Source organism: Sphaerodactylus townsendi, linkage group LG04 (assembly GCF_021028975.2).
Source record: "Sphaerodactylus townsendi isolate TG3544 linkage group LG04, MPM_Stown_v2.3, whole genome shotgun sequence".
Taxonomy (NCBI): domain Eukaryota; kingdom Metazoa; phylum Chordata; class Lepidosauria; order Squamata; family Sphaerodactylidae; genus Sphaerodactylus; species Sphaerodactylus townsendi.
The window spans coordinates 64986093-65008804 of NC_059428.1; the positions used below are offsets into that span (position 1 = coordinate 64986093).

Sequence of the window (22712 nt, forward strand, 5' to 3'; positions counted from 1 at the left end):
TAAAGAAGAAACCTCTACATTTCTCTGCCTTTTCTTCAAATGCAACTGATAATAGGAGATGCCAGTGTGAGAAGTTTGAAAGATCTTGGATAAATTTTTGGGGATTTATGTTTTTTGTACTTTGATGTATTTTATGTACTTTTGTACTTTGATGTATTTTTAAACATTGTCAACCTGCTTTGAACTCCAGAAAAGTAACTTGTAATAAATCAATCAAGTGAATATTTGGTTTCAATCAGTTATTAAATAAAAACTATATTATAGTTCAATTCATGTATAATAGAAATACTGGACAATATGACTACAATGATCAACCATACTATACCAACCATATTTTCATGTTGGGGGAAAAATTGGCCATACCATTAATCCAGTACAAATTAAAAATGGCTAAAGTTAACTGGGGTCATGTCAGCAGGTGACAACCTGCAAATGAGCAAAATCAGCAACGGTCCATGCAAGCATTTTCTTCATTGTTGCTCCTGCCTGGGGAAACTGCTCCCCTGGTTTTCTTCAAACTTCGCAAGGGGGCTTTTCTGCGCAGGTGATTGGGTTGCCCTGTACAAAACAGTTGACAAACTTACTTGGATAGATGATTGGGACTGTGATATAGAGTGTTGTGTACAGCTTATTATAAATAATATCGTATTATGTTATTTCTATACTACTTACTATGTCATGGTAATACTTATGATATGTATTGTCGAAGGCTTTCACGGCCAGAATCACTTGGGTGCTATGTGGTTTCCGGGCTGTATGGCCGTGTTCTTTCCAGGCTGTATGGCCGTGTTCTAGCAGCATTCTCTCCTAGGAGAGAATGCTGCTAGAACATGGCCATACAGCCCGGAAACCTCACAGCACCCAAACTTATGATATGCTTCCGTTCTTCCTGGTGGTTCCAGACTTCTAAAAACCTAATGCAATGTTATTGAATATCCCAGTTTGTTGATTGTACTGAGTCACTATGTGTAATCTGTCTTGAGTCCCTGTAAGAAAGGCAGAGGTGAAGCTACAAGGGGGCCAGGGGGTGCACGTTGCACTGGGTGCACGCCTGGGAATGCAAAAATTCAGGTTTGTGTTTTTTGTATTTTTAGTGTTGTTTCAGATTTTGGCCTGCAGGGAGCGCAGTTTTTAGGCTACCAGCACCAAAATTTCAGGGTATCTTTAAGAGACTCTCTTGATGTTACCACCCAGGTTTGGTGAGGTTTGGTTCAGGGAGTCCAAAGTTATGGACTCCCAAAGGGGGTTCCCCATCCCCCATTGTTTCCAATGGATATGGGGGCTACACCTTTGAGGGTCAATAACTTTGGACCCCCCTGAACCAAACTTTACCAAACCTGGGTGGTATCATCAGGAGAGTCTCCTAAAGATACCCTGAAATTGTGGTGTTGCTAGCCTAAAAATGTGCCTCCTGCAGGCCAAAAGCTGACACAACACTAGAAAATACAAAAAACCACCAATGAATTGCCCTCAAACCACAAACTCAGATTTTGCACCCGGCTCCATTTTCCCTAGCTATGCCTCAGAAGAAAGGCAGACCATAAATAATGTAAATAATTAAATAAACAAAATGTGAAAATCTTAATTGTTCCAACTCTCATTAACTGTGTTTTTTATGTTTCAGAGACTTGAAGATAGAAAATCTCTTGCTAGATGAAGAAAACAATATCAAGCTTATCGGTATGACATTTTACAGCCCTTCTAATAATTGATGGTTCTATGATATTATTGAAAAAAAATTAAACTCTCATTTCGTAACATAATGATACTTCTGAAAATTTAACAAGAAAAGTGAAGATCTTATATTCTTCTCTGGAGAAAATGTTTCAGTGAATACCTGCAAATAATAAACCCAAACATACTTCTTGGAAACAAGACCACAAACTTCATTAACACCTTCTGCTATGTAAAATTGGAATAACAAGGGCCATTTGCTCTAATTCTAGTGAAAATTGTTATTGTATGGATAATTCAGCACATAATGGGAAAAATAGCCATGTTTAATTTATAGTCTGTTGAAAGTTCAACTGATTTGGCATACAGTTGTTTTTCTGTTCCTATGAATAGATAATGTGTAAAATTAATACCTGCAACCACTAATCACCCCCTTTTCCATAGACAAATCCATTATTTGGGCTTTCTCCAGAAGCATAATATTATTCAAAGTAGATAAATATTAAAATGTATAATTCAAGCAAGTGTGACCCTATTGCAAAACACAAGACTCCTACATGTCTCTTGAGAAATAGGTCACAGTTCTGATCCTTATGACCTTTTCGTACACAACCCTTCTTAGTGGCACCCAGGCAAAAGCAGAAATTCTAGACCTTACCATTTTCTCATTTGAACTGTTCTGTCATGTAGGTTTAAGGTTTCTATTTCCAGAGGCGCTTCTGCTTTTGCTGCTGTCAACAGGGATTCTTAGAACACACAGCAGGAAGCAAAATACTGTCTCTGTACGAGAAGGCTGCTCTGCTGCAAGATCAGAATTGAAGATTGATTGAGAAATCTTTTATTAAAATTCTCAATGGCCCCTTGATTTTTTAGAAGCTTATTCACTACTTTCAGATCATTACCGTCTGCATTCAGCAGACACTGTAGATTACTCATCTCCTTTCACTATCTGTTAATAACTCCTATTAATGGTAACTGTGGGCATTGCGAGGAAAATACTTCCTTAGAAGTGTACATCAGCTTAAAGTTAATTTTATGCCTACACATTTTCTGCAGCAGCAAATGCAGTAAAAGCAAGGTAACTATTATTTCAAGAGAAAGGCTTCATTTGCTCAAAGGTAGCAAAAATTGTTACCTAAAATTAGGCCAGAAAATCAGTGAATGAGGCATACTGCACAAAGCTGGTAAACATTTCAGGATTTTAAAAGGATGTAGAATATTTAAAGGATTTAAAATAGTCTTAAAAATAATTACTTTGACTTTTAATTGGGTTTTTTAAATTTAACTGATTAGCCTTGGGGAAACATGAATGTTTAAGAGAAAAGATGAGGTCAAGAATTATCACGAATCATTCCTCAACAATCACTTGTGAGTTTAGTTTGACATCTAAGTGAGAGCAGATGGTTTGTAAAGTTCTGCTGGCGACCACAGGTGGGTTTAAAAGAATTTCTGTAATTTCTTTGTTATTAGGTGTTTGATCATCTAACAGTACCTAAAGCTAACATCAGAATACAGACACTGGCAAGAAACCTATGTCCATACGTAAAATTTGATGCTCAATTGAAAACTGTTAATTTGCATAAGGAAAGTCACTTAATATGCAATATAAATGTTTCAAAATTGAGGAGGGTACTGTGACAAGGACCACCTGACTGAGGTAGCTGAGCCCTAAGCCCTGTTTGTGACATTGGAGGGTCTGCCTGCACAGACTTTGAAATCTCTATGACACTGTCATCTGATAAAGGCTGGTTAGAGCCAGCCCTTTTGACTCCACGACAGTCGCTTGGAAGTCAAGCACTTTGGGAAGGTGAGATGATGCTGGCCCAAGAACTCAGCAGTGTGAGACATACATTTTTGATCTCAAGGACAGGGATTATGACCTTGGATTGGCCCAGTGAACCTGCTCCAAGGAAATTCACTACTTTGCCATCCATGTGGTCATGAAAGCCTCTCTGTCCAGGTGGGGGCCACATTGTGAGGGTGTTAGTGATCAAGGTTGTGGTGGACTGTGGAAAGGTCTTGTCATATTAAACTGCTCGAGCTCAGAGCAGTAGGAATACTCTCATTTCATTTACAGGCATTTTGACTGGGAGAGATGTCCAGATCCATATGGATAACATGACCACCATGTGTTATATCAACACACAGGGCACTACGGCCTCCATATGTCTGTGCCAAAGGTCTACCCTAATCTGGCAATGGATTTTAAACCAAGGGGTCTACTGTCAGCCGTTCGCATTGGCAGCACGCTCAACATCCTAACCGACACACTGAGCTGGGATTACCTACCCAACTAGGACTGGCTGCTAAACCAATCCTAACTCAGGGAGCTGTTCCAGCTTTGGGGAAAACTACGAATTGATCTGTTGACTTTCCAGGATGACACCAAGTGCAGGAGAGACTGCTCGTGACCAGGCATTGGCTTCACGTCAGTGGCATCATGCCAATGGGAGGGAGCAACATCCTAGGTGTGCGCCGTGGTGGGGCGTTCCAGGCCAGGTGGCACTGCAGCAGGGGCATAGGGTGCGCACGTGCCCCGGGCGCAGTTCCCCCTTGCTCCACCCCTGCTTCACATTTCTGAGGGATGCATTCCAATTCCAATGGAACAGGGAGTTTCTGTATCTCTTCCCACTGTTCACCCAACTGTGGTGGCCAAAGCTGACAAGATCTGAGACATTCTCATTGCTCCTCATTGGAGCAGGCATCCTTAGTTCTCTATCCTAAAATCCTTGGCCAGAGTGTGACCTACATGCCCCCTCCAAGCTCCAGACCTACTCAGGATGGGTCCTCTGTTGCACCACAACAAGTGAGCATTCTGTCTAACAGCTTGGCTGCTTCAGCCTTAGAAAAGTGACGTGGATCCTCTTAGTGTCCAGAAAAGAGTCCAACAGAAAGTCCTATGACTATTTCAGCATTTTATCCTAGTTTGGATTCTTTCCTCCTCTTTGCTAATATACTCTGTCTCAAAAGTTTATGGATTACCTGCCTGTTAAGAGACCTATGGGACACTGGAGTTTGACTCTGCTTCTTACTGGGTTCATTCATTAAACTTGCTGTACTGCCCACCCCTAAAGGGCTCTTTGAACCTGTGGCTCCAGTGTCTTATTGATCCTGTTCTGTAAAACTGCCTTCCTCGTTGCCATCACCTCTGCTACGAGGGTGGAATATCTGAGAGATTTCAGATGCAATCTGCCTTTTACTAAATGCCATCAAGAAAAGATATTGTAGCGTCACAGCCTGGAGCATTTGAATAAGGTGTTTTCAGCATTCTACATGGGTCAGGACATTGTGTTGCCAATGTTCTGCCTGAAACTGTCTTCCCTAGTGTGGCAGTCCCTTCACACACTAGACCTATGCAAGCCATTGCTTTTCTATCTGCATCACGCTGCAGAATGAGGAAGGACAGTAACCTTTTTCATTTGTTTTAGGGGACCACATATGGGTGAAGCAATAGCTACATAAGCCCTTTCCAGATGGGCATCCAAGGCCATGAAGTTGGCCTATGACTCTTCAAGGGGGCTTGGTTGCTGGACATTTGTGCTCACTCCACCAAAGCATAAGCAGTGTTGGTTGCCTGGGCATCGAATATATACATTTGGGACATTTGCAGGGCAGCCACATGGTCTTCACTGACATCCTTCTTTCGACACTATTTCGTAGACGTCAACTCCTGCAATGAGGCTACAGTGGGCAAAGCAATTAATCTCATGCCCACTGTAGACAGCCTCATGCCCACTGCCAAGCTACTTCAGTTCACTAATCTTCCAGTGTGACGTTGAACAGAATACCCACAAAGATTAAATATAGCTTTGCACTTACCTGTATAACTAATTCATCGCGTGGTTTTCTGTGCAGACACACACCCCTCCCTCCTTCCTTGTTGTGGGCTGCTATTTTGTTACTGTACTTGAACGGACTTTCCAGATCTTCCTTGTTTAGCCATGGCAGTGGCAGGAGAACTGAGGGAATAGCACTAATCCCCCTTCCATCACACGACCATTTGTGCAGGAACCTTCCCTCCCAAGAGGTGAGGAAGTGAGATCTCCTTAGAGCTATGGAACATATTGAAAGCTTGTAAATCTTTCTGTGGCAGGCCTGAGCAAGTGCAGTCCCAATGTGTCTGCTCAGAAACCCACTCAATGAACTACAATTACACAGGTAAGTTCAATGCTTTATATACTACGATGTCATCAGCAGGATCAAATCTAGAGTGTGTGTTATCTGTTCTTCTCTTTCTCTTAAATTATTCAGTAGCCAAGCAGGTTATTCTGTATATACTGATTTAAGACACTTGAGCTTATGTTATAATCATTGTCTTTAGGCATTACTCCAATTTTCTGTCTAAATTAATTGAAAATTAAATTTCCCTTGGATCCACATGTGTCACTGTACATTTTAAAAAGGAAGAATCAATTAGCAAACTTAAATGAAAGCAGACTCATTTAAGTGGATAAGTCAAATGGCTGGAAAACAGATATTTGAAGGATTTTGTTGTTCCACTGCAGTGTTCAAGATTTTTAATTTTTCCCCCCCACAGACTTTGGATTGAGCAACTGTGCAAGTATCCTGGGTTACTCTGATCCTTTCAGCACGCAATGTGGCAGTCCAGCCTATGCAGCACCAGAGCTTCTTGCAAGGAAAAAATATGGTCCCAAAATAGATGTTTGGTCCATGTGAGTGTCTGACTTTGAAAAACATACTTGTTTGGATTTTTCCCTCTGTCTTTTGACCTTTGTTTTAGCAATAGCATGACTATTTAATTGGAACTGCTGCTAAAGAAGGGCATCCTACTTTGGAAAATGGATTATAGTGCTAGTGATCATAATTGTTAGGGTTGTTATTGCTGTGCAATATGCTAGGAGTCTTCCAAGCATAGATGATAAGACCATTCTTTAAAGTGATTGCAATCTGTTGTGTACAGTTTATTTTGACTATTGAAATTCTCAAACTGCAGACTCAGGCTGATTCTGAGAGAGGGAAGAAAAGTCTACTAGGCATGCTTTTACATTGCTGTGCTCAGTTGGACTTTAATAGTGCTCTGAATTCTTCATAAAATTGCACATTGCCCATCCCCAAAGGTAGGGTAGTGCTACATGGTCTTTGAAAGTAACACCTGTTCAGAAAAGGCTAAATTTCTCTCTGCAATTTTCCTTTTGTTCCTTTGTCTACATCCTCTGCAGCTATTTCTTCGATCTACAGCTTTCCAGTACCAATAGTTAATTGGCAGGTTTGCTGAGAGTCAGAGTTAAGAACAATGTATTACTTCACAGTCTTGTTGATTTATTTTTTTATGTTTAATTATTGCAATTTTATAGTAGTGCTGTAATAATCATAAAAATAAATTCAGCATATTAATGAGAGTATTTAATTCCCTCATCCATGTACTACTGATAATTAATGGTTGATTCATTCATTGATACTATGACTGGTCTCTGGAGAAAACAAGCAGTGATTACTTATGCTTGAAGTAGAAGAAAAGGAGGACAAGGTAAAGGAACAATAACCCTGAAAAAAACCCCTCAGTAACACTTTGTTCACACTGGATAGTCTGGAGCTGCAGCTGCACACCAGTGTGGTATGGTGATAATAGTGATGGACTCTAATTTGGAAAACTAGGGCCCCTTCCGCACATGCAAAATAATGCGTTTTCAAACCACTTTCACAACTGTTTGCAAGTGGATTTTGCTATTCCGCACAGCTTCAAAGAGCACTGAAAGCAGTTTGAAAGTGCATTATTCCGCATGTGCGGAATGAGCCTAGGTTTGATTCCCCACTCCTTCACATGAAGCTTGTTGGGTGACCTTGGGATAGTCACAGTTCTCTCAGGACTTTCTGAGCCCCATCTACCTCACAAAGTGTCTGTTCTGGGGAAAGGAGGGAATTGTGAATGTAAGCCTCTGTGAGGCTCCTGAAAATAGAGAAAAGTGGGGTATAAAAGCCAACTCTTCTTCTATGCTTCTTCTTTTTTTTAACTGCCACAAATCAAATCTAATAAAATATGAGGGAAGTGATTCTGATACGCAACAGGTTGGATTCCCTATAAAATGGAGTAAACAAACTGTGGCCATTTCAGAGTTAATGAATAGTGTAGATGAAAATGAGGACTCTTTCTTCAGTGCACTGAGATGAAAGCAAGAGAAATGCTAGCCGAAGAAACTTAGAACATGATTTCCTTTTGTAGGAAGTGGCATAAGTTTTTCAGTGACCATACAATGTGAGTCATAAGAATTTAATATGCCACCAGATAATGAAATAGAATTGTTGGATGGGTTTCAGATAATTTTTGGGCTGCCCTGTACTATTTGAATTAATTCCTCTGATTTCAGTTTGGTTAGACTTTTATTCTTGGGGTGGGGTGGGGAATTGTAAGCAGCTACTTTTGAGAGAGTTATTATTGTTAAATTGCTGAAGTGCATCAGTGCAGAGAGAGGAAATCCAAAGCAAAACTGTCATACTTCTCCTTAATTGGTTTTTCCTACATAGGGTCAAGCTGGAGCTGCAGAATGAAAGAGCTCTTTCTGTGACAACAATTCAGACCAAGGGAATGCTACTGCTCTTCTTTTGTCCTTTAAACTGCATCAATAAGTTTAAGAAAAAGATACCATTTAACTTATGGCATTTTCCTCTCTAATAGAGGCTACAGTAATACCTTATAACATACTAATTTGGTCCTCCCATTTTGATCTGCTGACTTTATGGTTGCTGTACAGCGGGAGAGTCAATACCCAGGGCAACCTCTGTGCACATAAGTATAACCAAGAGATGTCCACAACTCTTTAAACTGAGAACTATATTTTTCATCAGCATCCATGTTAGATAATTTGGAAAGAAAGTGTGAATCTCTTTCATTCCTGTGCATTATGCAGCATCTGAAGCCAGTCCTACCTCTCAAGATGGAGTCATATAAAGCTGCCTTACACTGAACTGCACCATCAATCCATCTAGCCCAGTTTCTGCTATGCCTTGCAGCAGTTTTCCAGACGTTTAGGCTCAGAAGTGTGTCTCTCCCGTCCCAGCACCTGCTTCCTGAGATCCTTTTAATTGGAGATGCTGGGGAATACACCTGGGACATTCTGCATGCAAAATGGGAATTCTACTACAGATCCCTTTTTCAGTAACCAAGGGAACATGCCCTGAGTTAGTAACTGATTTATCATAGACCTCACTGACTCACTTATGCGGTCCTTGATCAGTAAATCTCTAATAGAATATCTCTGCTTGTTTCCGGTTGTTCCCCACTCTTCTTCTTTTCCAGTGGTGTGAATATGTATGCAATGCTGACTGGAACGCTGCCATTTACTGTGGAACCATTCAGTCTGAGAGCTTTATACCAGAAAATGGTTGACAAAGAAATGAATCCTCTCCCCACTCAGCTCTCCACAGGTAAATAATATACCAGCTAATTGCTGTTATATTTTTAGTCCATACACCCTTCACCGTTAATTTTGTGCATCAGCCCTTTAGTTTCCTTTAGGCAACAGCTTTGGGCGTACCTTTAACGGAACTGCTGACTGAACATGCTATGACCAGAAATGACACATTTGCTACTTCATGAGTTTCTAATATTTTTTTAAAAATGAGAGTATATGCAGTCTTCCTGAAAGTTGAGTTCCACGGGAATAAATTCTATTGACCTAACTGGAATGTACAAAAATATTAATCTGTCTTTCATGTGTTTCACTGAGATTTGTGGAATCATCTGTCTTTGGGGTATGACTGTTCCTTGTTAAATCTTCTTCATTTACACATTTCTAAAAATTAGGCTCTGTCTTTTTTGTTTTGGAGATTTAAACTTTATTTTATAGTAGCTGTTCCTTCTTATTCAGCAGTATTTGCATGAGGAGCATTTTCTTGGGAAAGATCCTTGCAGTAGAACTTCACGAAAGAGCTGAGATCTAGGAGACTTCCCAGAAGCTGCCATTTATGTTGATTAACATTCCAGGGTCTATATGTGCAGAAGTATGTTAACTGCTATATGTCATGTTAGAACTTCAGCCTTTAAGTTGTATTGAAATCATTAGCAGACTCTTGCATGCTGCAGAAAAAAACACAGCCTTTTGTATATGGAAGTCATAGTATCTCGCATTCTATGTTTAGTTTCAGTAGGAAGTTAGTACAAATAATAATATGAAAGCTTCTGAAATAATCCAGAGGAATAATTTGTAGTATCTTTTTTGTCTGGCCAATTGGGCATTAGTAGCTTGGAGCTATACCCTTACAAATCTATACCTTAGTGAATAATTTATTATTTACTTTGACTTTAGTAGTTTCAGATGAAATTGACTTTGTTGCTTTATATGAGAATTATTGAAACTGTCAATTCCATTAGCTAAATACTTTCAATTTTTGAATTTCAGTGGCCAAATTAAACCGTTTCAGTTCTGTTTTGATAGGACCAAAAGAACAACATTGGTACCAGGAAGAGTTAATATGAAAAAAACTACATCCAGAACAGTAACAATGAAGCCCAGTACAATGGAAGTAGTTTGTTTAGACAAACAGAGGTTTAATATATTTCTTCTTGTCTTTTGGTCTTTATGTCAGTAGACCACCAGAATTCTGCACTAACTGCACAGAACTTATTCAGAGCTTCCAAGACAAGGCTATTAGGAATTTTCAAAGTAAAAGAGAAATAGGACAATAATTACAGGAAAAAATAAGCCCAAGAGGAGATTTCCTTGATGGATAAAAACTATAAAGGTAAATAAGGGAACGGAGGGAGAAATAGGTTAAAAATATGAAATAAAATTTTAAAAGGAGGAATAAAAAATAGGTGTGTTACAAAATCTTGGAGCAATCAACAAGGCTTTACTAAGAACATAAAGGCATAAACATTTTTTCAGAAGATAGGTGTTCATCTACCCTTTTGATCTGTGATCTATCCTGCAGTCATCATTAGCTTTGAGTACACAGTATTGGGGTGTGCATTATTTTTTGCCAGTATTTTTTGGGTTTTATTTTAAAAGACCCAGAAATTTTCCACAAAGCCAAACCCCCATACCACCTTTTTCAGCTTTTTTGAAAATGTTCAGGTCTTTTAAACCCAAAATATTCCAAGTTGCAGAGAATACTGAGCTGGGGGAAGAGCTGAATGCAGCGATTGGCTAAGCCAAGTCCTGCGTTCAGCTCTGACTTCCTTAAATTGCCACCACTTTTTGCCAAAAATAAAACTGAAAAGAAGCCAACATTGCTTTTTCCAGATGCACAGCCCTACACTGTACATGGGTAAGACAAGTGTCAAAGCAAGAATCATTTGTGATACATCATTTCTACTCATACTGGTACATTTTCTCATTGTTCTGTTATTTGCTAGTCCTGTTCATATCACGCTAGGCATAGTGTCTTATTCTAAAAATATTTTTGAATTTATATATCATTTTACCCACTAATTCACATCCCTGAAGAGAGCAATGGCTTTTGGTGTGTGTGGCTTTTGTACCCTTGTCCTGGATCTTAGCATGAATATATGATGCATTGAGGTGACAGGGGGAGATGCATGAAAAAATTCTTGGAAAGAAGAAGCTTTTAGAAATGAAACTGGACACTCGTGCTACAATTTTATTTACAGGATAGTGTCCAGTACCAGCAGAACATTTCCTTAACAAAACCCCAACTATAGGGTGGGTTTCCACACAGCCTTTTTTTTCAGCTGTGGAAAGATCCCTTTTCCACATTCAGCTGTAAGCAGTGTTGAAATGGAAGCTCCATGTGGTACTTAATATAGCTTTGTATCCCTCATAAAAATCAGCCCCTATACGCAAGACGTGTTTATTCAGATGTCCAAAAAGATCACCACAAGCCAGTTCTTTTAAAAAAGAAAAGGAGCACCAAAAACCCTGTGATGTAATGGATAGTCAGCATCATCATCAGAATTATCTGTTCAAACTGAGGAACTGGCAATTCCAACGGCTAATGTGGAATCACCTATAGGCTGGATTTATAGTCACATCTGTACAGTTATAAGCCTGCCACATCTAGTGGTATTTTTCTTCCCACATCATGGTTATGCTTCCAGGAGAGAAAAATGAAAAACTGTAACATCAGAGGTAAACTTTTGTTATTTTGCACATATGACAGGACACTGTTCTGGAATCTGGAATGATGTGGTTACATCTTAAAACACTTACTCCTTGATAAATACATGCTGGCTACTCAATTGGCTCTGAACAGTGGTTCCACATTTTGCCAAAATGGCTTCAGGCGATGGATAGCACATCTGTTCCATGTTTAGCAAAGAACAAGTGTTTCCAGCTGTCACGTAACTGACCCAGAAAAAGGAAGGGAAAGCTAACTTGAACAGATTCTGTGACGTATGAAATTCAGTAAAAAACATTGTGGGGGTTTAGAAGGTTCATAAGGTTGGATTGGATGAGATAGTTTTGTACAGAAGTAGAATACTAGAAACAAAATATATATGCACATTGTCTGAAGTTTTATACATACTGTCTTTTGGTACATTGCTTTGAAATAACATGATAAATAACCAATACTGCTTCAGGGCCTCATTCAACCCAAATACATGCATGTTTGTTTTCTACCTGAAGCAGTGTGTGTATATTTTACACTCCATAAGGGTTGCTGAAAAGGTGAAGTAGGAAGAGAAAACTATGGAGGCTTTTGTCATTCTGAGGTTTTCAGTTTGGTTACATAAAACTTTTGGGTGGGGCTGACATACAAGGAGTCCTAAAAGGAACCTGTGTTGGGAACTATAGGATGTCAACAGCTCTGTCCTCATTCATGTATACAAAAACATCTCATGTGAAGCATCCCACAGAAACAAGGTAAATGCCTAGGAAAAAGTATAGATCCTTTAGAATGCAGATAGAAGCATAAGGAAAGCTCTCTCATCTCTGTAAAGAAAACTTCCAGCCTATAGAATGCTAGGAGGAGGAGGAGGAGTTGGAGTTGGATTTATATCCCCTCTTTCTCTCCTGCAGGAGACTCAAAGGGGCTTACAATCTCCTTACCCTTCCCCACTCACAACAAACACCCTGTGAGGTAGGTGGGGCTGAGAGAGCTCCAAAGAACTGTGACTAGCCCAAGGTCACCCAGCTGTCATGTGTTGGAGTGTACAGGCTAATCTGAATTCCCCAGATAAGACTCCACAACTCAAGCAGCAGAGCGGGGAATCAAACCCAGTTCCTCCAGATTAGAGTACACCTGCTCTTAACCACTACGCCATTGCTGCTCCAGTGTATCAAAGAAGGCCAGATTAGAACCCAGCTACATAATATGCCAGCTTTCCACATGCAGGAAGCTTTTTGACATGGGGGAGCATTCAGACATACAAATCCACACTACGCTCATGACACAATTAAAAAAATCACTTTGGGTCAGCCCTTAGAATAGTAGTTTCTAAAAAATTGTGATACCTGATGAAACTGTAGGGCAGTGTTATAACTGAATTATTTGTTAGAATATGAGATGTGAAAAGGGAGTTAAGTTCTGTCAAGCTAACCCCTTTCCGATATCAATCCTATGAGGAAAATGTTAAATATTTATGCAGACATCTACTGTATCAGCAGGAGTGGGGAGGGTGAAGAGATGTCCCATCCCCCAAATTTGCAGAAAATTAGCAGACATTCTGCATGAGCAATGGGTTCAGACTATCAAATAACATCATGTCCCTTGTCCACAGTCCAGTTTTATTCTCCAATGATCCTTTCACTGCCTAGGGCAGTGGTGGCGAACCTTTGGCACTCCAGATGTTATGGACTACAATTCCCATCAGCCCCTGGAGTGCCAAAGGTTCGCCACCACGGGCCTAGGGATTTTTTCATGGTATTCTTCTCTCTGAGCACAATTCTGTTAGCCAGCCCCGGCCAATATTTTAAATAGCAAGTAATTACCTCCCCATTACCAAAAGAATCACAGGGGAGAGGAATTAAGGGTTCATTGAGGAGCAGGGAGAGGAGGGGAACAAAGGAATCAATGGACACATACAGTCTTTAGTTGTTTATTTACAACATTTTATGCCTCACCCCCTGATCAGGGGCACCAATGATTTGCGAGCCCTTGGTTCCAAATATCTAATTGATGTTATGCTAGTCTTAAATTGGACAATATCCAGGTCCTAATCAACAGAAACAAAATTCCAGCAGGATGTTTAACACAGTTGCCATGCTGCTGAAGTCACTTGTGCTCTGTACTCTGCACTGGCAACATCTAATCCTGATTTATTGGACAAAAAAAGCCTTTTCTTTGTTGTGCCCTGATCTTCCATGGAACATAAGCACACTCCCTTTTTCTGACCACACAGAAAGTGTTTGACATCGTTGTCTGATCTGAGTACAACCAGAGAAATACCTTTGCACACTTGTGAGTAGATTGCACATCAATGCAACCATAGGTGATAGCCTTTTAAAGGCAAATTACTCTTCTCATTTACTAAAGATGACTTTGAGTCAAGACTGTTGCAGCATTTCCTTGTAAATTTCTCTTCTTACAGAAGAGGTGCAGATATACTGTAGGTATATATGAAATCTGTCTTTTTTATTTGCATTCATGTCCTTTATAGCAAGAGGAAAAAATGGTTGTGGTCACATTTTGCAAGCACTTATGTGGAAATCCTCCAGATCTTTTTGGCAGTCTGTCTGAATGTTTCTTCTGGTCACCAGTAAATGGACCAGACAGTCCACTCAGACAATAGCATGTGGTGGCTGATATTTTGCAAGTGACATGCAATTCACTACTTCTCTTTGAAATGGGAATGCCTTCTAACTTTTCAGTTTACAGCTCTTTTAAGATTGGGCTTTGCATTTCTCTTTTAAATTATTGAAGAAAGAATCATGATTTCATGCATTCTGGATATATCCAATCCAGCACAAATTTAAATTGAAAGCAAGCAAACATAAATATTTGTTATTTTAGAGGACAGTAGGGAGTTGTTCCTGTTGGCAGCAGAGGATGGAACTCACAATAATGGGTATAAATTATGGGTGGAAAGGTACTGGCTGGATATTAGGGGGAACATTTACAGTAAGAGTATTTCAGCAATGGAATCACTGCCTAGAGAGGTTAGCTCCCTCTTGCTGGCTCCTCCTTGCTGGCAGTCTTCAAGCAGCAGCTGGACAAACACTTGGCAGAGATGCTTTAGGCTAATCCTGCATTGAGCACGGAGTTGGACCAGAATGGTCTATATAGATTTTTCCAACTCAATATTCTGCAAAATAAATGACTTCAGTGAAAGCTCACTATTTGTTGATAGCACAACCAGTTCTTGTAAACGTAGAGCTATCCTTGATATTAATGAGTCTGGCATTTTTATTTAGAAATAAATGCTTTTGATTTTCTATAGGACTTAGTTGCAAGTAAGCATGTTCTTTTTGTTGGCTCTCTAGGGCTACTGGTTGGGTGCTGCATGAAACCAGGTGCTTAATTAGGTGGACCCCTGGCCTGATTCTACAAGCCTCTTCTTAAAGTCTTCTAATAGGTTTGCAGGCTTAAAGGATATATTTAAATGCTTCACAACCATTAAATAAAAAGAGCCAGTATAGGAGAGTGAATTGGGTTTCAAGCAAAAGCTTGAATCCTTCCTTATTTTATTTATTTATTATTTGTTTATTTAATTTGTTTATATATCACATTTCCGCCAAAATAGAGTCCCCAAAGTGACAAACATCATAACAGTAAAACATTTCAACATTTCAACTTTTAAAATAAACTATAAGTAAATAAAACAGGAAACAGGGACAAAAACAGTTAACAAATACATCTATACCCACTGGTAGAAGACAGAATCTCCCTAAGAAGGAAGTCCCAGTGTTTGGACACCATGACCGAGAAGTTGCTTTTTTGAGGTTGTCACCCACCTAGCCCTTAGATGGCAGGAGTCCACAAAGCAGGACCACTAAAGATGATCACAGAGGTCCATATGATATGGGAGAAAGTGGTCCTTAAGGTATGCCAGTCCAAAGTATATACAACTTTAAAGGTCAATACCAGCACTCTGAATTGGACCTCGAAGCAAATTGGGAGTCAGTGTAGAATGGATATGATCCTCAGTAAATGTTCTGCTTGCAGCATTCTGTACTTAACGTACCTTCCAGACAATCTTCAAGGGCAGCCTCACATTTACTACAATGCATTAATCTAATCCAGATGTTACCAGGGCATGCACACACCATAGTGGGAACATTTTCTCCTACAAAGGTTTGCAGCTGATTCACCAGCCTAAGCTGGTGAAAGGTCCCCCTGGCTACTCCTCCCACCTGCTTATCCACCAGGGGGCTTTGGTCAAGGGGCATCCCTTACCTGCGAATCTGCTCCTTTAGGGAAAGTATAATCCCATTCAGAACTGGCATATCCAATTTCTTGGATCAAACCTTCCGCCAGTAGCACTTTTGTTTTTCTAGATTATGTTTCAATTTGTTTGCACTCTTTCATTCCAGAACTGCTCCAGGCAATTGTTCATAGTTGTCACAACATCTGTGGGATATATTGGAATAGTGAGAAAGAACTGAGTGTCATCTGCATATGGATGGCAACTCAGCCCAAATTTCTAGGTGACCTCTCCCAGTGGCTTCAAATCAATGTTGAAAACCATGGGGGGCAAGAAGTAGTCTTGAGATACCGCAGAGGCCAAAAAAACAGAGCAACAATCCCCCTCCCTCTCCCATTTGAAACCTACCCTCAAGATTGGACCAGAATTACCACAAGACATTCCCTCACTGTCCCAGTCTGGATAGGCTGTCCAGAATAATATAATAATCAATTGTATCAAAAATCACGGCAGGTTTAGAAGAATTAACAGGGTCATATTCCCCCATCTGTCTCCCAATGCCCGTCATACACTATGGACTCATCTACCGACTGCGTAGGCAGGCTGGGATGTCTCTGCCCTAGGTTTCCAGGAAAATCAAAGGACACTAAAGTGAGGGTTTTTCAAGTCTAACAATTTACAGGAAAAAAATATGTTGTAACATCTTGGTCACCATTTTGGGGGGTTGAGTAGCTGCTCGAATAAACATTGCCAAAATGACAACAGCAGTGGGAACTGTAGGGAGGAAGGAGGCAGTAGTAGCAGTGTGGGAGGCTGTGGGCAGCAGGAGGGTGGGGGGCAGAAGAGAGTGGAACTTCCCCCCAGAGTTGCTCATGTGCCTCCATGTTTATCAATATACTTCAGAGGGTTCTGATAGGCTGAAAATTTCCCAAAACAGTGATGTGAAGTACAGATATTTTATACATTATGAATAATAAATCAGATGCTCTTTTGTTATATCTTTTCAATATTCAGTGGATTATTTTAGCTGACTATGATTTGTTCCAGTGGCATTGAATATGTAGCCCTTATACTTATTTTTGCAGAGTATCCTAATTAATCCTTAAAATCCCAGGGACTTTCAGAGCTCATTCTTGTAAAAAAACAAACTTTGGTATGTCTTTACATTTGAACATAGCCATTGAGAATTTTACCATTGTTGTAAGTGGATTTTTTAAACTTCAGTTTTAAGTGATTGCATCATATATTAGGGGTGTATATATTAGGATATACCAAATCGGAAAAAAGCTGTTTCATCTTTTTCAATTTTTTGGGGGTGAGGGGGAGAGGCATAATATTAATGGGGCTGAAAAGGCTTTTCCACGTCATGTTTGCAAGGCTAGGGGTGGAGGGGAGGGTTTGAGGTGGAGGAATTAAATTTTCAGCATAGTTGCAGGTGCCTCTCCTTAAGACCTTCTGAGTTTGGTTATGTTTGGGTCAGGGGGACCCATTTTATAGGCACCCAATTTTCCACCACCCTACCCATAAAATTGGACCCCTGACCCAATCTTCACCAAGTGCGGTTGTTCTCATAAGAAGAGGCACCTCCAGCTCTGCTAAAAGGAACAGCTCCCATGTCAGTTAATGGGAAAATATTGTGCAGCTTGGGGGTGCGGGGGGGAAGATACTTTCAAGGTAGAGGCGTCAGAGTTTCAGTCTGCTGATGACAACAGCGCCAGCACCTCATTTGTGTCCCAGTAGGGCTCACCAGCCTCCAACAGCCCGGGGGTGAGGAGACTACCATTCACCTCCCTCCAGAAGTGAAGAGTCAGGGAAAGGCACACCAGACTCGGCCAACTGTCTCCAAGGCTGCCTGGCCCTGTACATCCACCAAGCGGGAAACGAGGGGAGGGCTCAGGAGAGGGAAAAACAAGCCGTCGGACAATCCAGACCCAATCAATGGCACGTCCCGCGGTCTGCCAGCACCTCACATTCCCGCAGCCTCAGTATCAATATCAGGTATCACTGTCTGCAGGGTAGAGTTGTCCCATCCCTAAAAATTACCTCAAAGATTGGGTAAACAGCTTAAAAAATTAAAATCCTCAAAGGCTCTGCAGCAAGCAGCTGCTTCCAGGTGCTGTCTTAGTTCGTCTAAGATGAAGTAGTATCTTATATTGATTTCTTTATGGAAGTCCACAGAACTTATTTTAGACTACACAAGTTAAGAACATAAGAACATAAGAACAAGCCAGCTGGATCAGACCAGAGTCCATCTAGTCCAGCTCTCTGCTACTCGCAGTGGCCCACCAGGTGCCTTTGGGAGTTCACATGTAGGATGTGAAAGCAATGGCCTTCTGCGGCTGTTGCTCCCGAGCACCTGGACTGTTAAGGCATTTGCAATCTCAGATCAAAGAGGATCAAGATTGGTAGCCATAAATTGACTTCTCCTCCATAAATCTGTCCAAGCCCCTTTTAAAGCTATCCAGGTTAGTGGCCATCACCACCTCCTGTGGCAGCATATTCCAAACACCAATCACACGTTGCGTGAAGAAGTGTTTCCTTTTATTAGTCCTAATTCTTCCCCCCAGCATTTTCAATGAATGCCCCCTGGTTCTAGTATTGTGAGAAAGAGAGAAAAATTTCTCTCTGTCAACATTTTCTACCCCATGCATAATTTTGTAGACTTCAATCATATCCCCCCTCAGACGTCTCCTCTCCAAACTAAAGAGTCCCAAACGCTGCAGCCTTTCCTCATAAGGAAGGTGCTCCAGTCCCTCAATCATCCTCGTTGCCCTTCTCTGCACTTTTTCTATCTCTTCAATATCCTTTTTGAGATGTGGTGACCAGAACTGAACACAGTACTCCAAGTGTGGTCGCACCACGGCTTTATATAAGGGCATGACAATCTTTGCAGTTTTATTATCAATTCCTTTCCTGATTATCCCCAGCATAGAGTTTGCCTTTTTCACAGCTGCCATACATTGAGTTGACATTCCCATGGAACTATCAATTAAGACGCCCAAATCCCTTTCCTGGTCTGTGACTGATAGCACTGACCCCTGTAGCGTGTATGTGAAGTTTGGATTTTTTGCCCCTATGTGCATCACTTTGCATTTTGCTACATTGAACTGCATTTGCCATTTCTTAGCCCACTCACCTAATTTATCAAGGTCCGCTTGGAGCTCTCGCAATCCTTTGTGGTTCTCACCACCCTACATAATTTGGTATCATCTGCAAACTTGGCCACCACGCTACCCACCCCTACTTCCAGGTCATTTATGAATAGGTTAAAGAGCACTGGTCCCAATACGGATCCTTGGGGGACACCACTCCCCACATCTCTCCATTGTGAGAATTTCCCATTTACACCCACTCTTTGCTTCCTGTTTCTCAACCAGTTTTTAATCCATAGGAGGACTTCCCCTCTTATTCCTTCATTGCTGAGTTTTCTCAATAGTCTCTGGTGAGGAACTTTGTCAAAAGCCTTTTGGAAATCCAAGTAGACAATGTCCACTGGTTCCCCCTTATCCACATGCCTATTTACATCCTCAAAGAACTCTAGTAAGTTTGTAAGACAGGATTTGCCTCTGCAAAAGCCATGCTGACTCTTTCTCAGCAGGTTTTGCTTTTGTACATGTTTTATAATTTTATCTTTAATGACAGATTCTACTAATTTACCAGGAACAGATGTCAAACTGACTGGCCTGTAATTTCCCAGGTCCCCCCTAGATCCTTTCTTAAAGATTGGTGTGACATTGGCCATCTTCCAGTCTTCAGGGATGGAGCCTGATTTCAAAGTTATTTGTTTTCTCTTCCATTTAGGCATATTGTAGGGGGTAAGATAAAAGGAGTAAGATGCCTTTGTCCCCATCAACCTATTTGGTATGTTAGCCTGTGAAATACTCCTGCCTGCAGTGACTGCCCATTCACTTCATGGAACACAAGTACAGTCATTAAGCTGTCTAATCAATCTGGGTAAATGGGGTTCCTTCAAGGGGCTGCAAACACTCCAGTATGCATCTACATCAGAACACTTATGAGGAGTATATTTCTGGGTTAAAACATTTTAGTAAGGTTATTTTGCCAATTATTACCGAGCCACTGAATTCAGTTACAAATGCATGTAACACTCTTTTTGTTTTTCTTTAATGTCTTTGCAGCAGCTGTAAACTTCCTACGATCTCTGCTAGAACCAGATCCTGCAAAGAGGCCAAACATCCAGCAAGCTTTAGGAAATCGATGGCTTAATGAAAATGGCAAACCTTTAAACAGTGTTACTTATCCAAACAGGTAAAGCACAAAACAGAGGCACGGTAGCTGTGCTAATGGGATAAAATTCACAGAAGAAGTATAGCTAGTTGAAATAAGAGAAGAGTTCACACACCTAGCCATTTTAGTACATCAGCTGTCATTTCATGTTCTCCTAGTTTGTGTTAATAGTTAACATCAGATCACATAAGATATAAGGTATATACAATCTTATATTTAACAGTTTTTTTTAAAAAAAAATCTTGCTATGTAACAGTACATAATTGGCTAAGGGTTCAAATGAAACGATGACAAACCCTTAGCCCAGTGGTTCTCAACCTTCCTAATGTCGCAACCCTTTAATACTGTTCCTCATGTTGTGGTGACCCCCAACCCTAACATTTATCCATTTTACAGATGGAGAACACTGATGCAGAGAGTCTTAGGCGACCCCTGTGAAAGGATTGTTCGACCCTCAAAGGGGTCCTGACCTCCAGGTTGAGAACCACTGCCTTAGCCAATTACCATGCAGGATGCACAGGGACCCAAGCCCTGTGTGCCTGCACTCCCATTGGTTATTGCCAGGCTGTGTAGCAGTTTCTCCACAGCCTGGCAAAGCCTTTCCCGCCTTCCCTCCCCCAAACCCCCAGAATCCCCAAGCCGAGTCCTCCGTAGGCCCGGCAAGACCCTTCCCTTCCTTTCTCCCCTGTGTCTCCCCCACCCAGATTAATGCCAGGCCTCCAAAAGGCCCGGCGTTTCTTCCCACTGTCTTCTACCCACCCCCCAAAGCATCTTTCACCCTTCTCCCCATCCCTACCACTTGGGCTGCCCCTGTGGAGCTGCTGTTCCATAGGCCTGGCAAAAAAACCCTGCCTCCCCACCCCACCCATCCAAATTCCACCCTCCCCTTTCCCAAACCTCCCCTTTCTACCCTCCCCCACCCCTACCCACACATTCCAACCCTTCCTGTACCCCAAAGCCTCACTTTCCCACTCTCTCACTACCCCTACCCACACATTTCAAGTCTCCCACACCCCTACTCACACCTTTCAACCTTCCCCACCTCAACCCTTACCTTGCAACCCTCCCCCAGCCCCACATTGTAACCCTCCCTACACCCAAAGCCTCACCTTCCCACCCTCCCACCACCCTCCCCACACATTCCAACTCTCCCACATCTCTACCCACACCTTCTCACTCTCCCCATTCCAACCCTCACCTTGCAATCCTTCCCTACCCCTCCTCACACATTCCAACCTTCCCGCACCCCTGCCCACACCTTTCAACCTTCCCACCACTACAAGCCTTCCCTTTTTCCCCCCACCCCAACCCTCACCTTGCCATTCTCCCCCACTGGAACCCTTACCTTTCCAACCTTCCCCCAAACCAAAGTCAATCCATTCCGTCCTGCCTACAAAGGGAGGCAATCCCAAGCCTCACCTTGCCACCCCACTAAAGCCAATTGCATCTCCCCTTCAATGGGCTTTGCTGCTAGTAGTATTGATATTGATCATATTAATTAGGCTCCCTTTTTTCTCCCTCCTTTTAAAGTTTTCCGTTTTCAGATAAAAACACCCTGTAAGGGGTATTTCTGGATTTTTCTTTAATAATCATGTTTTGTATTTATGACCACTGAGGTAGGCCCAGTGGGCCAAAATGCATTCAGTCCCGTATTTGGCATGTATGAGTGTACTTTTGTTTGAGACCTTTGTAACAGTTTATACTGATGTTTTTATATGTAGCCTATATTCCAGACCCTGTATTTGTAACAAACTTATCGTGTATACCATGTAATAAATATAACTATTTTGTTACAGACTTTATAATTTCCAGCTCAACCTTTGAGGCTCCCTGTACTTTTGTGGTTAAGTTTTTCCCCTTTTTTGTTGTTTAATTTCATGTTCTTGGTCATCCTATTTCATTAATCATATAAAGCATGAAAAATTTTTATCTTATGGTTAGTGTATTAGAGCTGGTCTTGGGATTGCAAGGATCAATCTTTGTATCAGCCTAAGATCTCTGACAAAGCCTTTAGGAAGTTGCATTGCTTTCTTTGTGCCTTGTTAATGTGTGGGATGATATTTCCCAACCTCAGCAAGGGTTTTATGAGGATAAAAACCTCCAGTAATTATGAGGTGCTAGTTACTATGGAAATGAAGGTTATGCAACACATGGATACATATTAATATAGCAGAGGAGGCTGGTACCTTTCCTAAGTCTCTAGTTCAGATTTTACTTGATGGATATAAAGCTTATTGTGATTATAAGGACATCGGGAGCTTGGCTTCTAGCCACAAAAGTGGTGGATAAATGAACTGCAGAAGAAAAAAATGACCGCTTTAGTAGATGAGCCAGGAGGATGCAATGAATCACTGTCAATGCATTAGTGTTCTGCCGCTTAATCTTTGGAGCACTTCAAACATTTTGAGTATCCTAACTCTTCCACTATGCAAATTGCAAAACATTGAAGACATGTATAGATAATCACCCATAATGATTGCACATGTTTATTTCATTGTATGAAGTCACAGCTAGGGGGTAAAGAATAGCTGGGGAAAGCAATGGCAGACTACCCCACAAAAACGGCTTG

General features: G+C 41.1%; 1 protein-coding gene across 1 annotated transcript in view; it reads left to right on the forward strand.

Annotated features, from left to right (window-relative positions):
- HUNK (hormonally up-regulated Neu-associated kinase) overlaps positions 1 to 22712 on the forward strand; it is an 82130-nt gene that overhangs the window by 39768 nt on the left and 19650 nt on the right. The window contains exons 3-6 of the mRNA XM_048494719.1: positions 1625 to 1680; positions 6212 to 6347; positions 8930 to 9057; positions 20035 to 20164. Coding sequence (XP_048350676.1) covers positions 1625 to 1680; positions 6212 to 6347; positions 8930 to 9057; positions 20035 to 20164 — 450 coding nt within the window. The remainder of the gene's footprint in view (positions 1 to 1624; positions 1681 to 6211; positions 6348 to 8929; positions 9058 to 20034; positions 20165 to 22712) is intronic.